Source organism: Myiozetetes cayanensis, unplaced genomic scaffold (assembly GCF_022539395.1).
Source record: "Myiozetetes cayanensis isolate MyiCay16 unplaced genomic scaffold, myiCay2020 scf6-25, whole genome shotgun sequence".
NCBI classification, from domain to species: Eukaryota; Metazoa; Chordata; class Aves; order Passeriformes; family Tyrannidae; genus Myiozetetes; species Myiozetetes cayanensis.
Window position 1 is genome coordinate 22,798,118 of NW_026087853.1, and position 27,059 is coordinate 22,825,176.

The 27,059-nt window shown below is 37.4% G+C and overlaps 1 protein-coding gene across 2 annotated transcripts in view; it reads right to left on the reverse strand.

Moving 5' to 3' along the window:
• Positions 1-885: 885 nt before the first annotated feature.
• MIPOL1 (mirror-image polydactyly 1) overlaps positions 886-27,059 on the reverse strand; it is a 186,168-nt gene continuing 159,994 nt past the window's right edge. For both annotated transcript variants that reach the window (XM_050335772.1, XM_050335773.1), the window contains 2 exons: positions 24,673-24,903; positions 886-4,476 (listed from right to left, as the gene is read on the reverse strand). In XM_050335772.1, the coding sequence (XP_050191729.1) occupies positions 4,410-4,476; positions 24,673-24,903 (298 nt within the window). In that variant the 3' untranslated portion in view covers positions 886-4,409. The remainder of the gene's footprint in view (positions 4,477-24,672; positions 24,904-27,059) is intronic.

Genomic DNA, 27,059 nt, shown 5'->3' on the forward strand with positions numbered 1-27,059 from the left:
ATTTGTCACAATATTGTTAATTAGTGAGGGCTTAGAGAAGGCTTACTAGGAATATAATTACAGTGCTGAAAAGCATTAATAATGCTCTTATCCCGAGCCAACATGATGCTATTTACATATTTTACCCTGGCATATACCAGAAATGGCTCACAATGCATAACGTGCCGCAGGATCATCAAGAGAAAGACACAAAATCTCAGAGGAGAAGGATGTTTCTGAGTATCTCTGTGTTCTTCAAGATAGCAGGGACCCTAATTTGGCCAGTAATTACAACCATCATCATAAGCATCACCTTGGTGAGCCACCTTTCATCATGAACTGTTGTTCCATTGGGAGAGAAATGAATTGCTACTCCTGGTACATAATTGAATGCAATCTCATCCTTCTCTCATATATCAGGACAGAAGTGACAATTGCATTTTTCTGCTGTATAAGGACAGGTTTCTTTTCACTTTCAGAGCTCTACGGAGATGTGAATCTGTTCTCAATGCATAAATCATACAATAAAAGCCAATTAACCCATGTTATCATTATCGTCTATTTCTACTCACTGGAGCAGAATTCCTGCCCTTGTTACACTGAAAGGCAAAAGTCAGACTGGGCTCAACAGGGACAGAAGTTCAGCTGAGCTCACTAAAGTTTGGGCCTCCATTACCAGGCCTGTGTGACTTTTGCTGTTCACTTTAGTGGGTGAAAAAGTCTGGAAGAGCCCAGGAACCTCTTCAGGGGCTGCAAACTGTAAATGACAGTCACTAAGGAATTTGCCAAAGACCACACACTAGGTTGTTAGCAAGGAAGAGTGAGAACCCAACTGTTTCTGAACCTTCACCTCTCAGCACAGTAAATTTCCCAAGGTCCTTTTCAAAGAACACAAACATTTCCAACTGAATTTTAAAAATCAACACCTGTTTTAATTATGATTCAAATACATTTATCTACATTTGTCATTCATGACAAAACACCCTAACTAAAATGCTCACCTAATTTCAGGTGGCTTTGTACAAGACATAAGACAGAGTCAGGAACTACTTTTTCACCTTAGGTACAATGTGTCAAAAGGAAAATTATGAAGGAAAACTATCACTTAATTTTACCGAAACAAGTATTACCTGCAACCAGATCTATCTGGCATCATGCCTGCTAGATGGCTTTTGCCTGGCTAATCCTGCTTTTCCAAACAAGAGATTGGGTGGGAGTCAAACACTCTGGTTGTATGAAGTCTGCACTCACAAGATTATTCACTTGGAGGCAGAAATACCTGGGGAAGGTGAGGAAGAACAGCACATTCATGCATGGAGAACAAGCCCTGATTTAGTAAACTTGCATTTTCAAAGCAAACATCTTCCTCATCCAAAGATGGTGAAGAGTAAGAGGGAAGATCTTCAAAATGAAAAAAAGTAATTCAAACTTATATTAAAACAATATGTAAGAATAAATGTATCATTTTCACAGTGAAGGAGAAGTAAACTCAAGTTACAGGGATATTTGTCCCAGAATCCATGTTCAAATTCACTAAGAAATCACCTTGAAGAGGCGCTTAATTTGGAGATGGCAGTATTTCATATCACCATGTGGAGATACTGATGATACTATGCTACAGTGAGTATTAAAGAGAAGTTGTGAGAAGAGATGGAAGAGGAGCTCATGGTCACCAGAGAATGTATGCTAAAACAACAGATGACATTCAGCATCCAGAAATGCGAAATTATGCATTCAGAAAACAGTTCGGTCTTCATACAACTTATGATGAACTCCGAGCTGAACGGTACAACTGAGGTATGAGATCTAAAGTTGTTGTTATTACTACAGAAATATTAATACCAATAAAAAATCTGTCATAAAGCAAATCTAATGCTAAAAATGATTACAAATAGCATAGAGAATAAAACAGATAACATCATTATGGCAACAACCAAAGTCACTTTTTTCCATATCTTGAATACCAGGCATAAATCTGGTTGTATCTCACTAAAAATACTGCAGAGCTGGAAAAAACAGATGAGCATGATAAGGCCAAATAAAAACATGAGATGGCTCCTTTATAAGAGACTAAGGTTTCTCTCTGGAAAAGAGAAACAAGGGGGAAATGATGCCAAATATGTAAAATCACAAGGGATATGGAAATAATATGAACAGGAATGGTTACTCACCATTTCTCTCATACAAAAACTAGGTGATAGCAAATGAATAGAGATGATTCTAACAAAGAAAAGGAAATATTTTTTCACTTAATGCATCACTAACTACGTAACACCTCATGACAGGAACAAGTAGATACTAAAAATTTAAATGTAATCAAAAACTGGTCATGAAAAAATGCTGCTAAATACAAAGACAACATCTCTGGCTTAGAAAGCCTCTACATAACAAATTGCTGGGGGACTAGCTGGGAGAATGGTCACTAGTGCTGGCCTGACTTTATACCCTTTCCTGGGCATCTTCTATTTGTTATGGCCAAAGGTAGTCTTTAGGCTTTGGTATAGAACATTATGGTAGTCCTTACATTTTTATCTTTATTCCTTCCTCACTATTTCCTTAGAGCAGAAATGGTTCAGCAGCATTGAGAGCTCAGGAGATCTTGCCATTCACTTAGTGCACTAAAGCTCAATGAAGACAGGACAAGGAGCAGCTGAATCACCCAAAGTGCTGAGCAGCAGCACAAGGGTGATGGTGAAGGAGTTGGAACCTTGGGGGTGGCAGTCCTCTGGTCTGGAAACATTAAGCTTTCTTCCCATTGAATAGGTGTGGGGAGAGGCTCCAGACTCACTGGCTATCTTAGGGTTGACCAAAGGTCAAAAAGGAGAACTTCAGAAGTTTCTAGAATTGACTTGGGTAAATTTGGCTTAGAGGGATGCTACTTATCTTCCTGCAAGGGGCTAGGTCTGGTCACTTGAAACTAGGGGGAGCTTAGGTCTGCAGATGAGGAAGGTTTAACATGTAATTGTTTGAAAGAAAAAAACAGACATTAAAATCTCTCTCTCTCTACTTAAAACTAAAATTTCATTTTCTCAAGCTAGACTGCACTATTAAAACATCTTTACAAGCAAGCATTAAGAGAGAAGGCCATGTAGCAAATTAAACACAAAGCAAGAAAGGCAAGTGGAAACCTTAGGAGCTACATCCACCTTGCCTGAGCTGGCTGGCTCTGGGAGTACCTTAAAGCCATCTGGCTCCTGAGATTCATTACTTAATTTGGGGTGCTTAGAGATTACAGTTGCCTTTTTGAGCAGGTTCCTATGAGTGCTGACCTGAACATTCATACAGGGAGATAGATGGTTGAGTCACAAACATAACTCTAGGTCCAACTCTCCTGTATCTATACATATATATCTATATATAAGGTCTATAATGTCTGTCTACCCCAAATTTTCCTCTTCAGCCCTCAGGTTTCCCCCTCCCTGTAAGATTCTATCTTTCAGCCTTTGAGTTAAATCCTAGAGCACTTCATGAGTAAACAAAAGCAGGGGGCTGGCAATTTGGCCTGAAACCCAACCTGGATGGTAGTCCTGCGCTGCAGAGCAATCAGAGGTCTATAAGAAGCAGGCAAAAAGTCTTGTAGGAAAGGGCTGAGAAAAGACGAACATTGAAAAGGAGAATTTTGAATCTATAAGGTGCTTTCTGAATATCTGAGAGCTTTTCCTTATAGGAAAGGACAAAGGAGTGCCTGAAAACAATATAGGAAACTTCCTCAAGTCTCTGAGATACTGTACAATGTCACAAGGCTTTCATGTTGCAATTTATTGAGATGCACCTGTAGTGAAACCTAACTGTAAATTTCTTTTAATGTACTCTGAAAATGCCATGTACTAGCATAAGCTATCCAACTGTTGTATAAAGCTATACATTTATCCTGTCCTTTGATGTAGCCAAAGTCACTAGCTGCAATTCAATGGGCTATGAGTAAGGAGGAAAAAATATCCAGTATAGTAGCTAGAGATCTTTCTTTAGTGTCAAGCTACTTTATCAATTAATATATTTAAGATACAAATACTGGACTGTTTGCAGTCTCACAAATAAGAAGGAATTTAAATTTTGAAACTGCTTTGTAGGATTTTGAACCTGAAGCCTGCAGTATTTAAAAAATTGATCAAGCTGTGCCTTGCAGAAGACTATACTGAGAGGACAGACTGTTAAAATAAGCATCTACATAATTTTTCACAATACATAGTGCCACAATGCATTTGCTTAAAAACAAATACATGTTTGCAATGAAACATTTCAACAAATCACAAAACTCAGCAGCAAAGTAGTTAAACATTTATGATTTGATTTTATCTCAGCTTGGAATGTCGCTGGAGTGTCCCACTTCTAACAACTGTTTGCTAAGTTAAGGCTTTAGTGTTTACACAGTGCTGAATGAAGCAGCCTGGTCACCAGATGTGAATGCTTCCTTAGACTACAGCTTTCAATCAGATCACGGTCCTAATGGTCCCTGCTCCAACCTTCTTCCTCAGGACGTCCACCAGCCTTTCCAACCTGAGAGGGGGCAGGGGAGAGGGAGAGGAGAGAAAAAAAAAGGAAGCTAATGTTAGGAATGTTCTGGCTGAAAGAGACAGTGTTTGCACTGAACCAAGCTGTCCTGGTGGTGGTCACGCTCAGAAACAAAGCACTACTGTAAAAGACAGACATTAAGGAAAAATGCAGACAACTTAAAGAAAACTTTTTAACCTACAACCCAACCCATTTGCAGTCAGTGAAATATATCAGCTCACTTTTCTTTTGTAGTATATGTAGTATCTGAGGTCCCCATAAGGCATTAACACAAAACTGTGCAGCAATCCTGCAGCACGTATACACTTTGGTGCAAGCAGGACAATCAATTTTTGTACTTTTTAAAATATAAGTGGTCCATGGCTCTTGTTAAATGTAAACTTGTTTCCTCTTAAAAAAATATCTTGCCCATTGTCCAACAGATACTTCTATTGTTCCGTTTATAAATTTATGTCTAAAACCCCCTGTGGTTTATGTCAAAAACTTTTTCAAAATACTCAACAAGATGAGTTTCTGAGGATGTGGATGATGATATTTTGAAGGTGACCTGGATGATTCTTGTGTCGACACAACTACAGTAAAGCTAACAGTCTAAATAAGTAGGACAGAAAGCTGCATAATCCTGTCTTAGTCTTAAGGTACAGGCTATAACCATGTTCAGAATCTCACAGGCCTAATTTGTTCTCTGCTTTTGTTAAAATATGTAGGCAAATGGAAAGGACTAAATTTGTTCAGCATTTTCCATCTGCACGTGTTTATCTCCAGCCCTCCAGTAATCTGGATTGATTCAAACTGTTTCTTCAATTTGTCTGTATTTTATGGAATCCTTCAATGAAAGCTCTCTGACAAATCAACTATCTATGTAAAAGCAGATCCTCTGTGTAGTAGAACACTTTTAGAACCATGTCCAGATTATTATACACAAAACCTCCATCATAGATAAGTAGACTTGCAGCTTCAAATAGCTGTAATCACTGGTACAAAGTTGAACATTTTTTCTTATCTGAAAAGACAATTTTTTTTTTAATATATATATATATATGATACACAATGAGAAATGCAGATAGGAAATAAAAATAGCACAGCTTTATCAAAATTGCAAAATACATTTTATCTCACGGATGCATTAGTAACTTCAGTGCAGGTAAACTAGTTAACATGGATTTATTGCCACAAGTCGTGACTAACGCTCTTGTTTTCCAGGAACCACCAAGCACGATGAAGCTACACCTTTCATTGTACTCACCAGGTGACTTAATTCCTGAAATGAGATTAAGCATTCACCACCCAAATGTAATCATGAGACACCAGGAAACGTATGTGGAAAGTTCAGCTAGTTCTAGCTGTTCCACAGGGACTCTAAGAGAGCACAGGTGAAAAACTACTGCTTACGTACTCCTCTCCCTTCAGTTTTCCAATAGTTGCTTTTCCTTCTTGACCAGTGTTTTCCCGGTTTTGTAACATACATCTACTGCACTTCTTCGTCGTTATGGAAGCAGCACCCAGACAGCCATCACTCAGTGCAATCAGTCCATGCAAGCATAAAGTCAGGGATTTCACAAGTTATTCGTTCCTGAAAGTTTTCTCACAGAATCAATGTTTTCTGAGTTCTAAGGGTTTTAACTCAGTTACTGACAGGTCACAGTTTCCTCAGCCTTCCCTTACTGGGAAATTTCCTTGTTAAATCAGTTGTCAGTCTATGTGCAAGTTCAGAAAGTAATGGCAGTTAGTCCTCTCTTTTAGCACCATGTATATTCAGAAGCATGCAGCTTTCTCAGACACTTTAACTATTGCTGTAGGTCTCACACTAGCACCCTATCTAATGTGCTTCATGGACATAAAGCATTGGAGAAACATTTCAAAGTGTTTGGGCCAACAGAAGGTTCGGGCTGCAAATTGTTTTTCTGGGAGACAGCATAAAAACAGTAAAATTTGAGATCATGGCTTATTTAAATCACTGTTCAGTTAAAAAGAAATACTTAGAAATACTGTGTGGCTTATACAAGGGGCGGGGCAGGGTAGGTATGACTTCAGTAATTGAGGCTCTTTTTGGGGAGACACAGGTTGGAGGTCACTGCCTAGATACTGTCCTACGACTGAGTTTGGATGTGCACCACTCTGTGACCAAGCAATGGCACTACACACCAGAGCAGAACAAGTTAGTGAAGAACTGCCCATGTTTGAAGAGAAATATCACTGGGATGAAAGTAGCTGTCTTCTGTTTAACCTTGAAACTGTCAGGCTTCATTGAAAATAATGAGGCTTAACAATCATAGCTTCTGCTTTTCAAATGAATGATGACTGAAATCATCAAAATGAGGTATTCCTCACCAAACACAAACCATGTGGGGCTTATTTGCCTTTTGTTTCAGTCATGTGTGGATTTTCAAACGTATTTATTCTCTATTAGAAGAAACAAAAAAGCAACAGTGGATTAAGATACTGTACCTTTGAAAGAGATTTAAACAATAATGTAAAAAAGAAACTGTAACAGCTATTTATAAGGTAACAGAGGGCAAAATTTACCCTTACACAGATACAAGACCCAATATACCACTGAAATCCCAGTTAAGCCTACAAAATAATGCCATGGGCTGAATGAGTAGCTAATAACTCTTGATACAAGCCTCAGGGGGCTTTTTGGAATGATAATCCTGCACTCCTTGTTCACCAACAGTCCAACTCTGCCATCCCAACTCACACTAAGCAACATTTTTCTTTGTGAGTAATAAAAGGCTGCTAAAAAGGGTGTTTGTGCCAATGAGGTGCTACCTGCAAGGGGTGAGGGTGGCAGTCACCCCTTGTCCATAAGGCTTTGTGTCTTGCCCAGTGGGATGCTACAGGCAGCTCCCTCTGGAGACTGAGCATTTTAATCTGTGGAAAACTGAAGTAATAGTCTAATACCTCAAGATCAAAGATAACTTAAATATCTAAACAGAAGAATGGAAGGTGCTGGCAACTAGTCTCAGTGTTTGCAGAGTTTTATTTAAAATATGGAAGACACTGACTTGAAGAAAGCAGCTTCTGTTACTTTGTGCCACTGTGATATAACTGCCACTATAATTTCACCAAATTTTACTTAAGTGAAAGCAGCACTGACTATGTTTGATTGTATTCTAAGAAAAAGAATTAACAAATTTTTGTTTTTGCTTATAAAGAGTCCTCACAGTATAAACTAAATGCGCAATAGGACACTTTCTCCTGAGATGTAAGCAAGGACACTCACTGAATTTGCATCTTGTGAACCAACCAAACAAGTAATTCAAGAAGAAACTATATTATAGATCAGACAGAAGAATGATACGGTGGTTGGGCCATTTTGTTGCAGTGCTGAGGGTCCAAATGTGCAAGGACAGACACCCACCTTTAGGAATGTTTATAAAAGCCTCTTAAGGGATCACTCCCCATTCTCACAGATTTCAATTTATTGCTTATAAATTTTGGAAAATCACAGTAGGTGACCATTATTTTTTGGCACTCCAATACTTCTAGAAAATCTGTCCCTTAACAAATAAACTCTCTTAACAAAAACCACTTCAGTATTCTCTATATGATTACTGTGATATAAAGTAACATATGAAAAACAGGAAAGAAACCATGGATTCAGATGGATACAACTTTGGTGTTATTTAAACTGATTTACACATATCCAAAGTAAAAAAGTCCTGTGCCTTTCAGGATATATGGAATTTGCATCCATGAAAAGCACAAAAATGAAGGCTAGAAATAATCTTTTTCTACACTAACTACTTCTGTAATGTTCATCTTAGTGCTTCCATGAAATGGAAGTTAGCAAGAGATACAATGCTGTGAAGAGTCTTGAATTTCTGCAGCTCAATGCTTCCTCTATACAAATTTGGAATTAAGCAGTTGAATCTGTGTTCTAATACAGAAATAAAAAGATTCCCACAAGGGGCTGGTTTAATCTTGTTTAATCTTGTACTTTTAAATGTGTTGCTAAGCTTTAAGAAGATCCTCATCTTCAGAGGAATGCTACCTAAACAGGAACATTGGTAGATGTGTCTTCCCCAAGACAAATTCTCAACCATTTTCAACTCTTCTTCCAGTTATTTCAAAATTGTGTTCCCTTATCACCTATGCTCACAGCTGACATCCAGTATCTGGATGGAGCATACGTTGTTTTATGGAGTGTTCTTACCAAACTCCTGAAGTGCTTGACAATGTGCTCTGAGTTTTAGCAAAGCCTTACAAAACTTTATTCCCATGCCAATTTTGGTTTTAGAATCAGTTCCCATAAAGCAGACTTAAAATCCTAAATGAGAGAGAAGTTTTTTCCAGGAGCCCAGAAGTTGAATACATAGGTGCAAATGTTATGTACTGATCTCTACTGCTGATTCTTATGCACATTTTTGGCTTGCTCTCCTCTTTCATGTATTCTGCTGAAGAAGTCTAGCTCTAAACTGTTGTTCAGGACCAGTAAAAACTCTGCAACTGGGTAAATCCACACAGGTTGGTACATCCTTCCACACTGCTCCATCTCTGGCTGAAGAAACTCAACCCAAAGGGCAGCAGTGGTTGTTATCCACAAGTTTTGAATATGACAGAGTTATACAGTCACTGAGTGATCTTCCACATAATCATGCCCCAGAAACAGACAAAATGGATACCCAGCTGACAGAAAAGGGCATCCTTCAAGTAGCCTGTGTCCTATCTGCAAAGCAATATATAGACTAGCTGAAAACAATAGTTTCTACCTGCAAATGGAGGAGTTAAGTGATAAAAACAAAACCATCCTGGATTTTGAAATGCTATATAAAGGCTTATAAACCTAAACTATAACCCTTGGCTATCTTTCCAGTAGATAAGATTAGGTTCAGGCTATGAAGATGGCCTTGTATGATTTCTAGCTTCTTGTAGAATGCATTTTGCTAACAGAAGTTTCCTTTAGAAACCAAGCATTTGAAAATATATTAGGTAAATAAAATGCATTGGACAAAAGCATTACAAGCAGTTTAGCAATAGAGCTCAGTGAACGATTGTTTGATGAATGGTCATACAAACAAATTCACTTAATTTCAGAATAAAAAAAATCCTTTCCCTTTCCCTTTCCCTTTCCCTTTCCCTTTCCCTTTCCCTTTCCCTTTCCCTTTCCCTTTCCCTTTCCCTTTCCCTTTCCCTTTCCCTTCCCCTTTCCCTTCCCCTTCCCCTTCCCTTTTCCACTTGGATAAACTTCATAAAATCTTAAATGGGGTACTTGTTTTCAAGTGTTCTCTGTCAATTCAAGGAAACAAATGACATGGAGGAGAGAGGCTGCTGTGATACTGGTCTTGCTCAGAAACCAGTCACTTGGATAGGATCGTTGACTCAAGACGCTCGAGGAAACTGGTTCAGCTCTGTTTTCTGCATGAGGGAACTGGACCCCAGCTGCTTCCCTCTCGAGGGAGTAGCACTGTGCTAATGCTGGGTGCTGGGGTGCCTTGTTCTCAGTTTCGAAATTTGAGGCTGCTCCAACTGAATAAAATACTTAAGTGTTAATTGGATTGAAGCCTGGAATTAAGGGTGTGACCTCACAGTGCATGACCTATCTACCATGCTACACAAGCATTGCCCTCATACCTCTGGGTGGTTCAGCAAATTTTGAATTATTCTTATTCCTTAGTTCACGTACTATTTTTGCCACCTCAAAAGCCTGCCTTTTGAACTATAAATTTTGATCAACTCACTAAAGAATATTGTCCATTGCATTTAATGGTGATGTATCAGTGTGTAAAAATTCCTTCATAAATGGTCATAGTGATAAAGAATACATGTGATTCTGATACACCAGGCTGCCTCTCTCTTCTTAACAAAGCTCCCTTCACATCTTTTGGATCAGAGACTGGGTGTCTTTCTAAATGACACACTGGAGTTCAGTGATGGTATTTTAACCTGACGCAGGCATTGCTGAATAAAATTCAGTGCCCTCTGTCAGACAGGTGGCTGGACTGACTGGTATTAATCATTCTTTCTTAAAACACAAGTCTTGGAGCCTGATTTAGGAGCATCAGTGAGCTTTAAACTGTGGTAGAACACAGGGCTGAACTGACTCACTATACGTACTGCCACCAACAAACAACACTGTTTGTAATGTCACTCCAAAAAGTATTTTCCATTAAACTTACAGGCCTTAGATTTGGCAGGGCAAACCATTCTGTCTCTGAAAAGCACTGTCATCAAACAAGCATTCCTACTAAATCCCTTTTAGCGTCTTCTCAACCCAAAAGACTAATTCTGTATATGATTAAACTTAGAAGCAAATACAGCCAGTTGGGCTCCTGACAGCAGCCATATTTCAAAATAAACCTGGCTTACACAGGCCTTGGCTAAAATATTAAGCTTTTATCTGTGGTCCACAATAACTAATCTTGTCAAACTGTTTGTTCTCTACCTTCTGTTTGGAAGATTATGAGCTAGCTCACCATTACTATTCACCTTGTGCCATCACTAACAGTAGGAAAAGTGAGCAGTAAACACAGTTGGTCTATTTTGACAGCATTTCACCCTACTTTGCATTGATGTAGGTTGTTACACAGGATAATGCAAAATCAGGACTTTGCTTCTGTGCTGGATTTAATGCCACCTTGCAAAAGGTATCACTCCCTTGCTTTCAAATGCTTTCTCAGGACAGCATATGCTGATTGCCAAAAATAAATGAGCTTATGAGAAAGAAAAATAAATCCTGAAACAACTACACTGGATTTCAGTACAATGAAATCTACAACATGCTTATCATATAAACCAGGCTCCTACTACTGGATGGACCATTCACATCTGAGTATGTGGTTTATATTAAAGATAAAAAATTAACACTAGCTGAAAGAGAGGATATGCTGGCATATTTCAAGCCAAATGATACTCATCAGATTATTTAATCAGATCCCAGAATTTCTCCTAATTACTTCAGCTTGAATCCAACAGTTTGTATGGCAATTTAATGTGAAGTTTACTACTTGTAATTGTGCTAGGAAAACCTTTATCTATGCCTCCTTCCATAAGCTTGAATTACTTTTAGCACTGACGTATACTGTTTCCACACATTTGGTGTCACAGCTGGTGTCTTTTAGGAGAAATCTTGACGTTGAAGCCTACTCCTTATAGTGGACTCCTTACATTTCCATGAAGTTTGTGCTGATATTAATCAGCAAGGGTTTCTTGGATTTCCTTGCGAAATACTTCCTGGAAGTCTGTGTCATCTGCTTAGGAAAAACTAGCAGTTTTACCTTATGCTAATATATCTGCCCCACAGAAAGTATTCTGCCATAGTATTTATTCATTTGAAGAGGGAAAAATATTAATTCCTAACAACTCCCAATGAACAACACTAGTCCTGCCCTTTGGCAATGATTTTTGGTATCATTAGAGTGCCATGAATCACAGGCAGGCTTATTTTGGCTCTGAACTGTTTCTCACCTTCTTCTTGAGAGTAATACAATCTAAGAAAAGCAAATACTCTTTACTTTGAATGCTCAGAACATGGAGTGATGGTCAAACTTTTAAGTGAAGTGTTTAAAAGGCAGACATCAGGTCTATTTTGCATTATGTGGCAAAACGGCATACAGAGAAGTGAAATGGTTGGCGAAGCTTAACCAACCAAGAACACTGAAAAGCCCCACACATTTAATTTTATGTATAGGTAGTCCTGATCTGACCTGAGTTTCTCATATGCACAAACATAATAATAATAAAATAGTATCCAGCTGAATCAGAGCTTAAAATTGCTGGATATAGAGCCCTTCTCTCTCAGCTTCTCAATCTGTGTTCTGAACCACATCAACTGGCAACAACTCACCAGTTTTCTTATTCTATATCCAACTGAGGTGCATTTCAGGAGATGAAAAAAGGACCTACTTTATATAGGATTTTGGTTTGTTCTAAATCCATCTTCAGGAATATTTAAAAGAAAAGTCAAAAATTTATTATCAAAAACAAACAGCATTTCAATATGCTTAAAACAACAGGATTCAGGATTCAGGATGTGCAGATTGATATACATTTACAGATTTGCAGAGAACGGGCTTATTAAGAGACTCTAAACTTTAAAAGTATTACTCTGAAACCACCACATTACACCTTTCTGCATGTTTCAAACAAACTTTCCTACTGAGGCAAAGTCTGAACCTCTCAGCTGCCTATTCCAAGGCAGTCTCACCTCTTTTGGTCATGTTCTGGTCAAGGGTTGTTTACAATGGGTTTGTACAATTGCAAATACTGATGTACTATGGTGCTGGTTTTGGCTGGGGTAAAGCTCATTTTCTTCATAGTGGCTGGTAAGGGGCTGTGTTTTGGATTTGTGCTGAACACAGGGTAGATAATATAGAGATGTTTTTGTTATTGCTGAGCAGTGCTTACACAGAGCCAAGGCCTTTTCTGCTTTTTGCACTGCCATGCTGGCAAGGAGGCTGGGAGTGCATGGGAAGCTGGGAGGGGACACAGCTGGGACAAGTGACCCAAACTGAGTAAAAGGGATATTCCACACCATAAGACATCATGCTCAGTATATAAAGTGGTGGGAAGAAGCAGGAAGGGGGTGGTATTAACAGTGATGTTGTTTGTCTTGCCAAGTAACTGTTATGTGTGATGGGGCTCTGCTCTCCTGGACCTGCCTGCAGGTGAAAGAACTTGTTTTGTTTTGCTTGTATGTGCAGCTTTTGCTTTTCCATATTAACCTGTCTTTATCTGAACCCATGAGTTTTCTATCTTTTACCCTTCCAGTCACACTGGTGGGGGAGTGAGCAAGTGGCTGTGTGGGGCTTGGCTGCTGGCTGGGTCGAACCACTACAACTACTCAGGCTGTTTCCCAAGCACATCCCATCAAAGCACAGCTTTGGCAGACTCCTCTTCATATCATAAACAAAAAAGACAACGTGAGATTTTTTTCTTGATTTCACATATATTTTACAAACTTGATGCAGACTTGCTCGCTCTGGGCAGCTTTCAATTACGTTCCACCTTCCTGAGGTGGTTCCACCTCATGACCAAAAGTAATTTGGAGCTTGTGGAGAGAAAATTCCTAAAACCATTATCAAATCCCTACACTTCAAATTAAAAATAAGAGACTTTACATAGGTTTGATGTATTTTATCATCAATGTTATACTACTCAAGCTGGAACGACTTCCATATTACTGAGAGGACACGTAACAATGGAAACAGGTTTGGATGTAAAAGCAAAGCATTTAATTAAGTTCCTACTTGAGGTAAGTCCTTCATAATGGGTTCAGACTGAGAGTTGAATTCCCCACCACTCTAGTGTTTTGAGGGCAACTCACACTTGGGTCATACTTCTGAAAAGTATTTCTAGAAAAAATAAGAGCAGTCTTCCCTAAAAAACTGACAAAAACCCATGGACAAAATATCCTCTCCTCCTCTTAGTGTCTGCAATATATGGATGTCATCAGCATGAAGCTCATCTAGTATGGTGATGGTGCAACAGGCCTCTATGCAGTGATAAAACCAGAAAAGATGACTAACTGCACTTTTACATACAAAAAAAAAATTCTAAAATATCATCTGAGACTTATCATCACAGACCAAAGTGTCTTCTACACATTCGTGGTGCTCCTTAAAATACTTCATGGGCTTTTTAATGTATTATCAGCCATTTAAGGCCATTAGGGTGAAAAAAACCTTTCCACTTCTAAGCTTCAGTAACCTCTCTCCAGGTGGACAGACTGTCTCCAATTGTCCTCTGCACCATTCTAGCAACACAATTCACATGAAATTTTTTTCACTGTCCTCCTGGACCTATTTTGCTCCATGATGCTGCCATCTAATTGGAAATGAGCTTCTCCTGCTCCAGGGAGGTGAGTGAATTCCCAACCAAGACTGAATCAGGAGAGAAGTGGACCTTCAAATAATTTTGAGGACAGCTTTAATTCTTCTGAAGTGGTGAGCTTGCATATTCAGGTCTTGGTGGCAATTTTGCCAGGTGGTGACATGAATGAGACTGATTTTAGGAGAAAAACCTTTAAATTTCTGTTGATGAAAACATAAAAATGTGGCTTTACATAAAGAGTAAAAAAATTCTTCAAAAGCATAGAGTAAAATCTCTATGTAAAAAAGTGTAAAAGTGAAATGTCTTTTGAGTGCATGACTTAGATATCCTTTTTATCTGATATGCATCTGTTACATCCTTTAAATAATTTATGATTATTTTATCAAAGACTGAGGTGATAGAAATGGATATATTATGAGCCACAGAATAAAGTGCTAGATAAAATAATTTTGTTATACACATCTCCAATACCTGCAGTGTCTTTCACTCAAAGGCTGGGTTCTGATACTTTCTATGGGCAAGAATTCCATGATCCGAAGCTGAAATGATAAAATTTGGTCCTAAAGATTTATGCTTTCCTACAGCTCAGTGTTTAGATCTATATTCTCATACACCCGTGACAGCAACTTGCCAACAAAACAGCAATGGCAATGATAGGGTTAAAGTTGTTGTTAGCTCTCATAAATAGAGTTGATGCTGCACTTCTACAAAATCTTGCTAAAAAAAATTTTATAGAAAAATCTGGCTATTAGTTAATGACTCAATGATAGATTAGAAACATGAACTGCAATTTTTTTCCTCAGATAACTAGCCCCTGCTTCATTTTAAGCACTGGAAAAATTTGAATGATTTCATATTTGCTTAAAATTAAATACCTGGCTGGCCTAGTCAGTTATTTCTATTTGTTGTTGTAAAGAACCATCCCAGCAACTCTCTGAAATGTTATACGTAATTCAGAAGCTTCAGAAAGTCTGGGCTTTCTTTTTGAGCTTCTGCACATACATTTACAGTATTCAATCTTTTGCATATGTTAAGAAACAGTATGAGTATTAACAGAAAGAACCGCAAATTTATTTTTATTCCTTCAGCCAAGCCACAAATAAATGACTCTTGCAAACAAACCAAATACTATTTAGTAACGGCAATGTAAATGCCATGGACTTATTTTATTTGGATATAAAATATTAAAGTAAATGAGTATTTGCTGTGACACTCATTTTATCGTCTTGGAAAAAGAAAGCAAGACTGAGAAAAAGTTCTCCTGCTGTTCTTCAAGGAGCACTCAATCCACTGTTCAAAGTTATTTAATAATTTGTCATAGAATGGTTAACTATAAGCTCACAAATACTGTGTCAGCATGCTTCTTCCTATTGGGCAAACAACTTCAAAATCTAATTTGTTTGTGTTATTGGTCTTACTAAATATTAGTCTTTGCAAGTCTGGTTTACACCATTGAAGTTAACTATGCCAACATTCTGATTTTGTTCTGAAGTATTCCACAACAAGCTGATATTATACAATACAAGGCCAAGAGCTAGCCGATCCAGTTTACTGAGTATACTTAGTGTATTTTGCTACTGATAAATCAATAAAACCATGTTGTAATCTACAAACTTCCATCTCTGTGAAGCGGCTATAAGTAAACTGTAAATGAACACACAGGTCAAAAACTGGGATGCTGTGATTATGTTGACTCTGAAAACATTTGACTTTCATAGAATACATTTTAGTGTTTGAGAGAATGAAGTTTCAGCACTGCTTTTATTTTCGTGAAAGGCTGAGATAATAAATATTCAAATGACAATAAATATTTGTGTTTATGTTGTAACTACACACATTTTAAGAAAACAATATCTGCACTCCAATCCGCAATTTACAGAGGTTAAGTAAAAGTAAACCATAGCTACAAAAAGAAAATAAATACTCAACTTAGACTGTATGTGCAGTTTTGCATTCTTCATCCATGTGAAACTCCCTGCAGCCAACGGATTCTTGGCTGTGCAAGGAATGCACAAAAGGCATATCTGACATTCCCTTTAGTTGGGATTTCTTGTCTTAATTCTGTTAAGTGCACCACTGAACATAATCCTGGCATTGATCATAAACTGTTGATACTACAGGCCTCACTATAATTTATGACACCCAAAATATCCATGAGAAGGATATGCCATAATCTCCTCTGGCAATATCACACATTATAACTGTATAAGACTTCCAGTACTGATACTGCAACCTGCTCTATTAAGGGCCATCTTCAAAGAAAAGAAGATATCAAAAGGTATTGTGAATTATTTGTAATACAAGGGGTCTCAGCTGCAGCAGTTCTGAACATCACCAAGGTCGTCTTTCAGGACTCTGGTATAGTGAACAGGATCCACAGCTCCACATGTGCTCTGGAACTGACACACTACTCCCCCAGACTGCACAGAGAGCACTGCAGCACCACAGGATGGGATTTGCAGAAAGGTGCTCTAAACTAACCAAATAGGGCTGTTTTAATTCTTTCTTTTTCTTTTCTTTTCTTTCCATTTTAATTTTTTTTTTTTTAAATCTCAGTCCATTGTTCTAAGTATCCTGTTTTAAACTGTCCAGAGGTTCTCAAGATGCCTTCTCTAAATTAACCTGAGGGCACTAGTGTTTTTTAAGATTAAAAGATAACAGCAGTGCTGCCAGTCCTCCTTTTCAAAACAATTATAAAAAGTAATACTATCAGACAGAGTATTCAGCCAAGCTAAGGAAAACTTGGTTTTAATACACATCTGCCACTTCTCAGGAGAGCAGTACATTCCAAGGCTGAAGAGACTTTTGTACTTTAATGTCATGAATTTCTACAGAAAAAAACATATGAAATGCTATTAGACCTGAAGGTGTGATTCTGTGGGTGGTGATCAAGGATGCCCACTTGGAAAATGGGAGATGTTCTGATACTGATTCTGTATTTATGTTCAGGAGGCACTGGATAAAACTGAGGAAAAGCCCTGAAGCTAAGTCTCGCTTAGAACCAAGTCTTGCTTCTCAGAGGTGAGTAGCCTACTTGCTCGACTCTGATCTGAGACACTGACACTATTTTCTGCTGTGTGGTACTACTTCAAGGCAAGGAATGGAGAGCATCCAGACCAAACCTGTTTGGCTGTAACACCCCTCTGAGGTACAGGAGATCTGAACCAGGATCTCCACAGACAGAGGAGGAAACCAAGATCCATTCTGCCATAGACTGGAGGAGAATCCCTGCTCTGAAAAAAATTAGAAAAGTAGGGCTAGGGCAGGGGCACATGCCAAGCCAGCTTTTGAAAGAAATGCCTGAGTTCACACTGCTCTGTACGGATCTCAGCGAAACCAATGTGCATTACTCTGACTCGGCACGTGCTTCTCCATTTGGGTCTTCAAGGAAACTAGGCAGAAAATACAAAAAGACAATTGTTTTATAACTTTTTCAGTCAGAAGTTTTCTGCTTATGCTGATCCAAATCCTTTCTCCTTTGGGTTGGTAAGTTATCAGTATTAGCAGTACTGAGTTATTAGGCATTCCCTCCATCACAGCCTGCAAATTTGGCCTAGACTGTAACATTAAGTATGTAATTCGAAAACTGTAAGTGAAGTGTCATTCAATAAAGGTAATATAATTCAATGTGGAAAATACATTTCATTACAGCTTTCCAAAAGTTATATATTTCCTTTTGTACCGCATGATTAATATGTTAGCCTTACCAAGGGAAACAACGTCTGCCTAGTGATACAGAAATGCAGTATAACTTCAACAGTCCAGAGAATATGCCAATGATGACTGAATTTGTTCAGCTCACCTTAGATTTGAATACTAGTTCAATATTTTATTTCCTCCAGACCCAGAAAATTGATTTCTGTCTATATGTTGAATTTCTCTGAGGCTGAACATAACCTTAACTGGCTTACTCAATTCTTTTATTACAACAAACAGGTATCTCTACAAGACTATTTAATTCATCATTTCACCACGCATATTCGTGTAGTCTGAGGGGAAGTTTTCTGAGAGGAATCACTGGCATTAGTGCAGAATTCTAAGTATTTAAATAAATTCTGACCCTACTACATATTGCTTTCAGTTAGATCACACATGACTTTTTTCACACATTTCAATCAGTCTTAATTCATCACTAAAGCAGACTACTTCCAGCCTATTGCCTCTAAATCCAGTACAATTCACGGTGCCTGTTATTGCTACTCTAATTAATGATAATATTTTCATGTATGATATGATGTGATTGTTACTAAATTTTGTGGGTTTGACTTTCCCATGTTCCTATTCACGTCTTGGATGCCAAATAAATTTGCATCAGCTCTGCAGAATGCTTCAGGGTATGTGGTAGTTTTGCGTGTCTGGGAATCTTCCATCTGGCTAGTGTGGGTTTCCTAAACACCATAAAACCCTGCCTGTGGAGACTGTGTATCTCTTATGGGCCCCATGGAGCTTATAATCTGCTTTTAATCATTGTATGAGGCAGCCAACACATCAGTCCTCATAAAGCAGTTTTTTCCATGTTGAAACCCCTTTAATGAGTTTTGATCCAATTCTGAAAGTCCAGAACCATTGCTAATTTGCATAGTATCTTAGACTGCTACAAAAGTTGTCTTCCTTGGCTCCCCACTTCCTTCCATACAAACTCACATAACCACTGACTTGTGTGGATTGCTGTAGCAAATAAAAGATTCTCAGCACCTTGCCCTCACTCGCTCGTCTTTTGAATGTACCCACCAGCATCTGCGTCTCAGTAAACTACAGCCCATATCCTTAACTCGGACAAATAAGTGCAACTTAGTGCGACACAGTCAAGTCAGTGTGCTGCAACCAAGAAGCTAGTTCTATATCTACATTCTTCAGCAAGACACCAGAACCTACTTTACATTTCAAAATGCCAGCACCAGTTAAATTATTCCCCATATGACATTAAAAGATTACCAACTGTTCAAACCCAGCGGAATTTCACAGCAGCAGGTAGCACAGTGGTTTTCACTAAAATCAAAATCATTTTTGACACGTGCCAAATTATTTATTAACACAAATTAGTGAAACTATTAATATCTATAAAGTTGTACTCCTAGCATTCAGTATTTAATGTTCTGATCTGACACTCACTGGAATACAGTTCTGTAAGTGAAAAAAAATAGGAAAGTCTCTAAAGTAAGAAATCAAATAGTATTTATTGTTCTGAAAGGAGAAAATAAAAGAAAAATCTCTCAAATTTAAACTGAGTTCTCTTAACATTTGGCGGTTCCTTCAAAACAAACAGCTTTAAGTCTCAGTGAATGTACAACTTGTTTCTTTTGTGCAGTGCTTCTGCCTGCAATTTCTAATTAACTAGCTCCATTCTTTTCTACAACAAGCGACTGAACGCAAACAAGCTACAGTGTATATGTCAACTAAATATATGTAGGTATGATTTTAAAAGGGAGATAACTAGTTAACAACATTTGTATGTTGCAAAAAGGCTCAATTAGTATAATTCAGAAATCTTGCTTTTAGCCTGTTCCCTGCATAGCTGTCTTGTACTGAACACAATCTGCACACTAAAGATATCATGTTTGCAGTTAAAATTCTCCAGAGACTTTAGACCCATACATAAAGATACTTATTTCACTCCTTTCTGAGACACTGACCTGTATTCTCATTTAAAAATGAACACCACATCTTTATGTTATTAAATCTTTATTTTGATCTATTAGTATTCACCAAAGTGCCATTTTATACAACCCCTCACTGAATAGGCAAGGCTGGAGGTAACCATCTGCAGCTTTAGAGTCTGCGTTTGAATTGATGAAAAGAGCTTTGTGTTTTCATTGCCAAGTTTGATTCTTCCAGTCATTAGACATTCCCCTCAGATCGCATCAATGAAGCGGACTCTCTTACACCCATGTGTTACATTCTCTTCCCCTCATGGTTTCCTTTACCAGCTATACTCCAGAAAGACTACTGGGTCTTAGTCACATTCTTCTCACAGCTGTGTTAAAAAAGAGCATCAGAGCTTCTTCCCAAAATCCATATGTGTATCTGGTCAGTCCCCTGTCGAAGGGTCACCTCACATTGTGGTGTGATTATTCAAATATTCATTGTTGTTCTTGAACTGCACTGCTCAGATCATTCTGGGAAAGATTAGACCCTCCAGCCAGCACTGAAGAAGGTCCTGGATGTTGATGTGAAACATACACAGCTCCTGTACTTGGAAGGCAGATTAGTTTGACTTGCAAAAGAGGAGGACACTAACTACTTAATAAATGCTTGCTTCTTATTTCTTTCATTTTTTTTTGCATTCTTTTCAACTGTGTTAACTGCTTATAAGAACTGTTTGCTTTTGTTGTGTCATCGATCAACTTAATTATCAGCGTCAGTTAAGAAACTTAAGTGAACAATTACAAAAGCAGAGAAAGCATGTTCAGAAATGTTAGAGGGAAATTCAGGACTAAAGAAAAAAAAAGAGCGTGTGTTCTGGTCACAATAAAATTTAGGTGGCCAAACAAATCAAACGTTAAGGGGTAAAGCAAATTGAGTCTAGAATTACATTTATGACAGATAATAATTTCCTTTAATAAAACTGTTTATTCAGTAGACCACTTAGTTTTCTTATGTAATTAGTCCACTGAAATATTTCATCCAAATCTGTAACTTTCTTGACTTCCTCTTTAGAAAAAAAATCAAAAGAAAAGATATCTTTAATAACAGTTAAGGACAAATGAAGCAGTAACTTCTGCTTTACATCACTTTTATATTTACTTTATTCATCATCAGAGCTACCTTGACAAAATACACAAACAGCATGCTTCTCATCATTTATGCTTATTTTCATACCTGTGTATTTTAGCACTGCACTGTTACTTTATGGATTTGTGTTGATTTTTAGAGGATTACATAGAAATTCTACCACTCGCCCTCCTCTGCCACCTTACACAGCTATACGAATGTGTGAGTGTATCTGTGCTCACAAGCAGAGAGCTGTGCTTTACTAAGCTAGAATCATTAAACTATGACAAAAAACCCAGAAACCCTCAATAGAAAAACTGCATTAAAATTCACTCCAGCTGCAAAGCTGTTGCAGAAAAATAGAATGTTTCCTGGAAAAACCACATCAAAAGTGGCCTCAACCTTTACTGATAATTGGCTAATATTGATTTGGTATTACATTATAACCTTCTCTGATCTCACTGACATCAGCAGCCACTCCACAGTCCCAGAGGTTCCAGCCGGAAGGACAGTTTTAAAATGCTTTGCTTCCTCTGCTGGCAGAGGTATTAATTAATTCACAGGCTTTCCCAGCCACCTTCTCCAGGTCAGCCCCATTTCCCTGCTGGGGCTGCACCAGCTGGCTCCTGGCTTCTTGGGCAGGACAAACTTGCAGGGGGCCTGTGGCACTATACCAACACTCCTGGTGAATTCTGTGCTGCTGTCCTAATTCTTTGTTTGTAACTATGAATCAGAAACATTAATTAAATATAGAAAATTATAGTCATAGCCATTCTACAGAATATTGGTTAAAATATTGCCACCCAGATTATCATAATTTTCTATTGAATAAATATGTATTGTGTTATGCGTGTGCATACAGGTATTTATTTACACAGACCACAATTAAGATATGTAGTTGCTTTATAAACTAAATAGTGCTCTTTTAAGTCTAATATGTACCTTGATAATGTTTCAAAATCAAAATAGAGTCAAACAAATGAAGCTAAATCTGTGTAGTCACTTTCTGAGCATCAACATTTTCTGTTTCACACCATCACCCCTGTTAGGACAATGAATCATCTTCACAGCAAGAGCACACAGTCTCAATTATATCTCACACTGCTGTGAGCCAATGTGAGATGTTCACTCTACTTCAGTATAAACAGATTTTTACTATGTCCAAGTTCACTACAAGTAGATTCCAATATATCCCCCTTCTGGTTCACAGCTGCTGTTTCACATGGGGCAGGATCCAGAAATTTTTTAGATGCCTTTTGTCCTGACGGAAAACACAGGACCTCTATTCTGACTTGAATCTCACGTTTAGAAAGCAACAATTGTCAGGGACTACACAAATGGCTGACATGAAGGCAATGCCATGGAGAAATTGCATCGCTGTTTCAAGCTCTGCATATCATGCTGAATGCAAATGCTGAAGTTTTAAGAATATTAAAAAATTCTTTAGTGTTGCCAGAGAACAGATTAGCAAAGGCACAGTGAACAGCAGTAAATTACACTGTATGAAGATACAAAGTACATATTTTTTCAGCATTATTTTAATTATTCCAATTATGTTCTTCTTAATGAAGGTCATAATTATTTTCCTCTTCTGATTTTTAACTATTGCTATTTTACTGAATAATATTGAGAAACTAGTTTATATAACTAATAGAACTACTTCCCTCATATGTCAGCATTCAATTTTAGTTGAGCATTTAAAGAAGTCAAGAAAACAGATACTTCAGATCTCTCTTTAGAGTATGAATTGTAGTGTCACATTTTAAACTACATTAAACATCCTCATAAGACAGTGCTAATAATTAATACTTCTGTAATTAATACCAATTCTACCCATTGACATGTTTATAAATTGTCCATTCCTTTTTGAAATGTAGAACATCCTACATCTTCGAAATAAAATGCTAAGCTAACAAATGAGTTCCTGCCTAATTGCCAAACAGTGATTTGTATGAAGCAGTTTTGGTTACAAAGAAATGGGGAATTCTCAGCCCGGTTTCCCTGCTGATGAGTACGAACTGTCTGTGTAGCTCTCCCAGAGGTGTCAGAGGAATCTCTATAGTGTCACACAAGGGTTCTTAGCTCAAAGCAAACACACTTTCCACAAACTCAGCTGCTTAATCTGTTTGCAGGTTGAATTATAAGATGGGGGTGGATGACTCTGGGTGCTGGGAAGGCGCACAGAGCATTTCCACAGTTTCTTGGTAAAAAGGGCATGCTATTGTCATCAAAAGACTTCAACCAATTGTTTAATTTTGCTATAGGCTCAGTCTTCTGATCTTAGCAATAATGAAAACTAACCTGACCAAAATTTTCCCAAGTAGTTTAGCATGTTAAATTATATAAACACTTCTCACTATAGAAATGCATCACCACTACTTTAATTTGTGGCTGCAGTTTGTGGCTGCACTTCTACTCTAGCCACCCAGGGTACACAGGATTAAACAAGACTGTTTCACATTAAAAAAAAAAAAAAAGGCAATGAAAACCCAACCTCCACCTAAATATCTGTGGCTAGTAAATGTTTATAAATAAAATTACATTTAACAACTTAAAACAAGGTACAGAAAGGTTCAACCAATATTCTCTTTACCATGCTTTAAATTATTTTTCATAGGTTTATTTTTATCAAGTTCACACCTATTGAAGTCTCAAATATATCTAAGTGCTCAGAATAAAGACTTGAATGATTATTAAACTGCCACTGGAAGTTTTAAAGAGGTGACTGAAAATACGCATTTTTGTATGTAAATACCTTAACTATATTTTATGCAGTTACAAATAAATGAAAAATATAGGAAAACTTTTTTTTTTTTTTTTAATAGAACTCAGTATGTATTTTTTTAAAACTGGAAAAACTCTTGTTAAGTCCTTGCAATGTATTATAAACCAATTTCTGTCTACTCTGTAAATATGCTGCAGACATTAAAGTTGAAGACAAATATAGACAGACAGGACAATTTGCATCAGTTCATCATTAACCACTTTGGAAGAGTAAGAGAGGAGTGTTCTGCAGCTGATGAATGTACAGCAGAGATGAGAAGTGCCAGACTGGCAAGAGGTTCTGCCTACACATATGTCCATGTCCCAGCATTGAGTCTTTCAAAGGCTTATGTGCTCCTAATAACAAATATGACAATAAGCACTTCAGTAGACATGAACTTCAGGTTTTGGAGTTCAGTAACCTTTTAACAGGGAATCTTATGATGGGAAAGAGAGTTCACTGACTCAGAGACTTCCTGTGGCTCTCAGTGAGATTTTGAAGCAACCTCTAAACCACCCCATCAGCCCTTAGTACAGCAGGAAACCTGACAGATGTGTAACAGACAAAAAATGAGAACCTTAATATTCTACTGTGCAATTATAAAGGCAAATACTCTGTTGCCATAGGATTGCCACAGGGTAAAAAGACAGTGAAAACTATTCATAAGAGATGGAAAGACTTTCTCTGTGCCTTGCACATGCAGAAAACAATTTCCATAACAGTACAGAGAGGCACACTGACTTGCCTAATAATGCAAAACTGTTAAAATGATCAGTTTCACACTGAGTAGGTAATGAGCTGACAAAGAAAGAATAATTTTAAAGGATGCTTTCTGAGTTCTGCCACACTTTCAGTTATAGACAAAATACTAAAAGAAATAACATTTAATTTGGTCTTAAATCGCAATTTTTGTTGGAATGCAAGTGACTTACTTTTGAACTTTTTCATTGGCCTCCCGCGAAGCTTCCAGAGCTTTCTGAAGCTTCATCTCTGTATCCTTTTGCTCTGACCGAGTTTGCTGCAGCTGAGCTGCCAGATCTTCAATCTGGCTATAAGTTAGGGTCACAACATCCTCCCTTCTCTGCAGTCCAGCTTCAGAAGTACTAAAAGCACAGGTAGGCTGATTCTTCAGGCTCATTCCTTCAGACAAAGACTTGTATAAGCTGGGAAAGCAAAATCGTACATATTACTAAGTTTCAGTCTAAGGCTGAGCTGCAAGAATACTACACTCAGTTTAATTAATACTTTTAATATTGTTATATATGGACTCATGCACTACTAGCAAAACAAATTTTATTTCAAAAGTGACTGAGAACAAAAAGAACAATCCATTTCCACAAGTTTTCTAGAAGTATGTAGCAACCATTACAATTTTAAAAAGTCAAAAAACTATTCAGCAAAAACTTAAAAGACAGTATTTTTCAGCTGTAGCATCTTGCTGATCACCTTTGAGCTGCAGCAAAAAGTTGTTAGTGTGATTTACATTAAGTTGAATTAATCAGTGTAGGTTACTGATATGTTATTAGTTCACGTTACACAAGACTCTCTTTTAGCAAGCAGAATCACCAGCTACAGGGAGTTTATTTGCAAAATGAGATTTTTCAATATAATGAAAAGAACAAAAACACACAATGCAAAAATGAAAATAAATAAATCAGCAGGATTACTTAGAAATATGAACGATTTGCACACACTAACCAATTCTAAAGATCTTTGGTCACGATCTTTTGTGAGAGGAAATGTAAAATGTTTCTTGATGCTGGTTTAAATGAGCTAGTAACACCTGCATTAAAATACTCTGTGTCTTAAATAGCCTCTCTGCAATAGACAGAGATAGATGATCTGTCAGGGTTTCATCACGGGACATTTCAGTATCTATGTAGTATCTATATAGTGCCCTTCATCATAATTTCATGCAAGTTCCTTTCTGACCCACTGTATTGGCTTCACTCAGGTAGAAAGTAGACATATTTGTCATCTCTTTCACACTGTAATGCCATGGATGTATATGCAACTCATTCAGTTTTATCCATGACTTTGAGATATGTTCATAGAGATTCCAAATTACTGAGCACAGACCAAATACTCTTTCATTGCACAAAACAGAATACAGTATTAAATGCTTTGCATTTTGCCAGAAAGTTCTGGACAAATCAAACATTATTTCAGTGTGGATTTCTAGTAGCAATGTATACTGATTATAATATTCAAGACAGTCTATATGACAGCTGATAGTATGCAATAGCTTATTTTATTCCTTTGAAGTTTATTAAGGTGTTTGTATGGAGCACTGTCAGTTTCAACAAACTAAAGAGGAAAATCATATATGAACTAAAATATAATATACATGGACAAACAAAATGTGGATGAACTAGAAGAAACAGAGAAGCTAAAAGGTCAGAGTGTTGATGTGTCATTAGGCCCGCTAGCTGCAGTTATCTGAAAATAATGTGAAGAACCTTTTCAATTAAATGAAGACATATTGAAAATATAAATATTTATAAAGGGACATTATATTCCTAGAACAGACTAATTAAAAAAAAATTACTTTAGCAATTGCCCATAAAATTTACTGACTGAAATTCCACTACGGTTGAGCATTGATCACCATGGAAAAGCACAAAGGTATGCAAATAATGTTGAAAGCAGGTTACTGAAATACCACTACTGCCCACTTCTTAAACACCTGGCACAAGATTAAAAGAAAAAAAAAGACAGATGAGAAGCTAAACTGTTCAGTGAATATATGGGTCACTGATTTAAAAAAAATAAAAATAACAGAGGCTAGCCTTAATATTCTAACTTGTTCACACCAGTTCGAGAGATATTTCTTCAGGATATATGAAAAATACAGTAATTTATTTAGATTTTAATATATTGTGTCTGTGTGACTACAGCTGGGATCTTTCTCAAAGACTGGCCATGAACAACACAGTTTGCAATATGCTACTAAATATCTTAACTCATAATAATTGCATCTGATTGGCCAATAGATTCTGACATCTATATTTTGTAGCCCATGTTATTCCTCCAGATAAAGGCATGTGGTTGATAGTTATTTTAATTTTTTTCCCAAAAGAATGCAATTGCCAGACTTCCATCAATATATGTTTTGCTAAAATACTTTTTAGTCCCTTCTGATACTAATTTGAAATTCCTTCATCAATGTCACAATGATTATGCCTTCAAAGAATATTGATGGTATAAATCAAAAATAGATGGGAGTCCTAGGCCTGAAGAATGGGTCACAGAAGTATTCAAACAGTTCCTGGATTTCAGTAATTCATATTTCTTTATAGTAAGCCTTTTGCTTTATTAT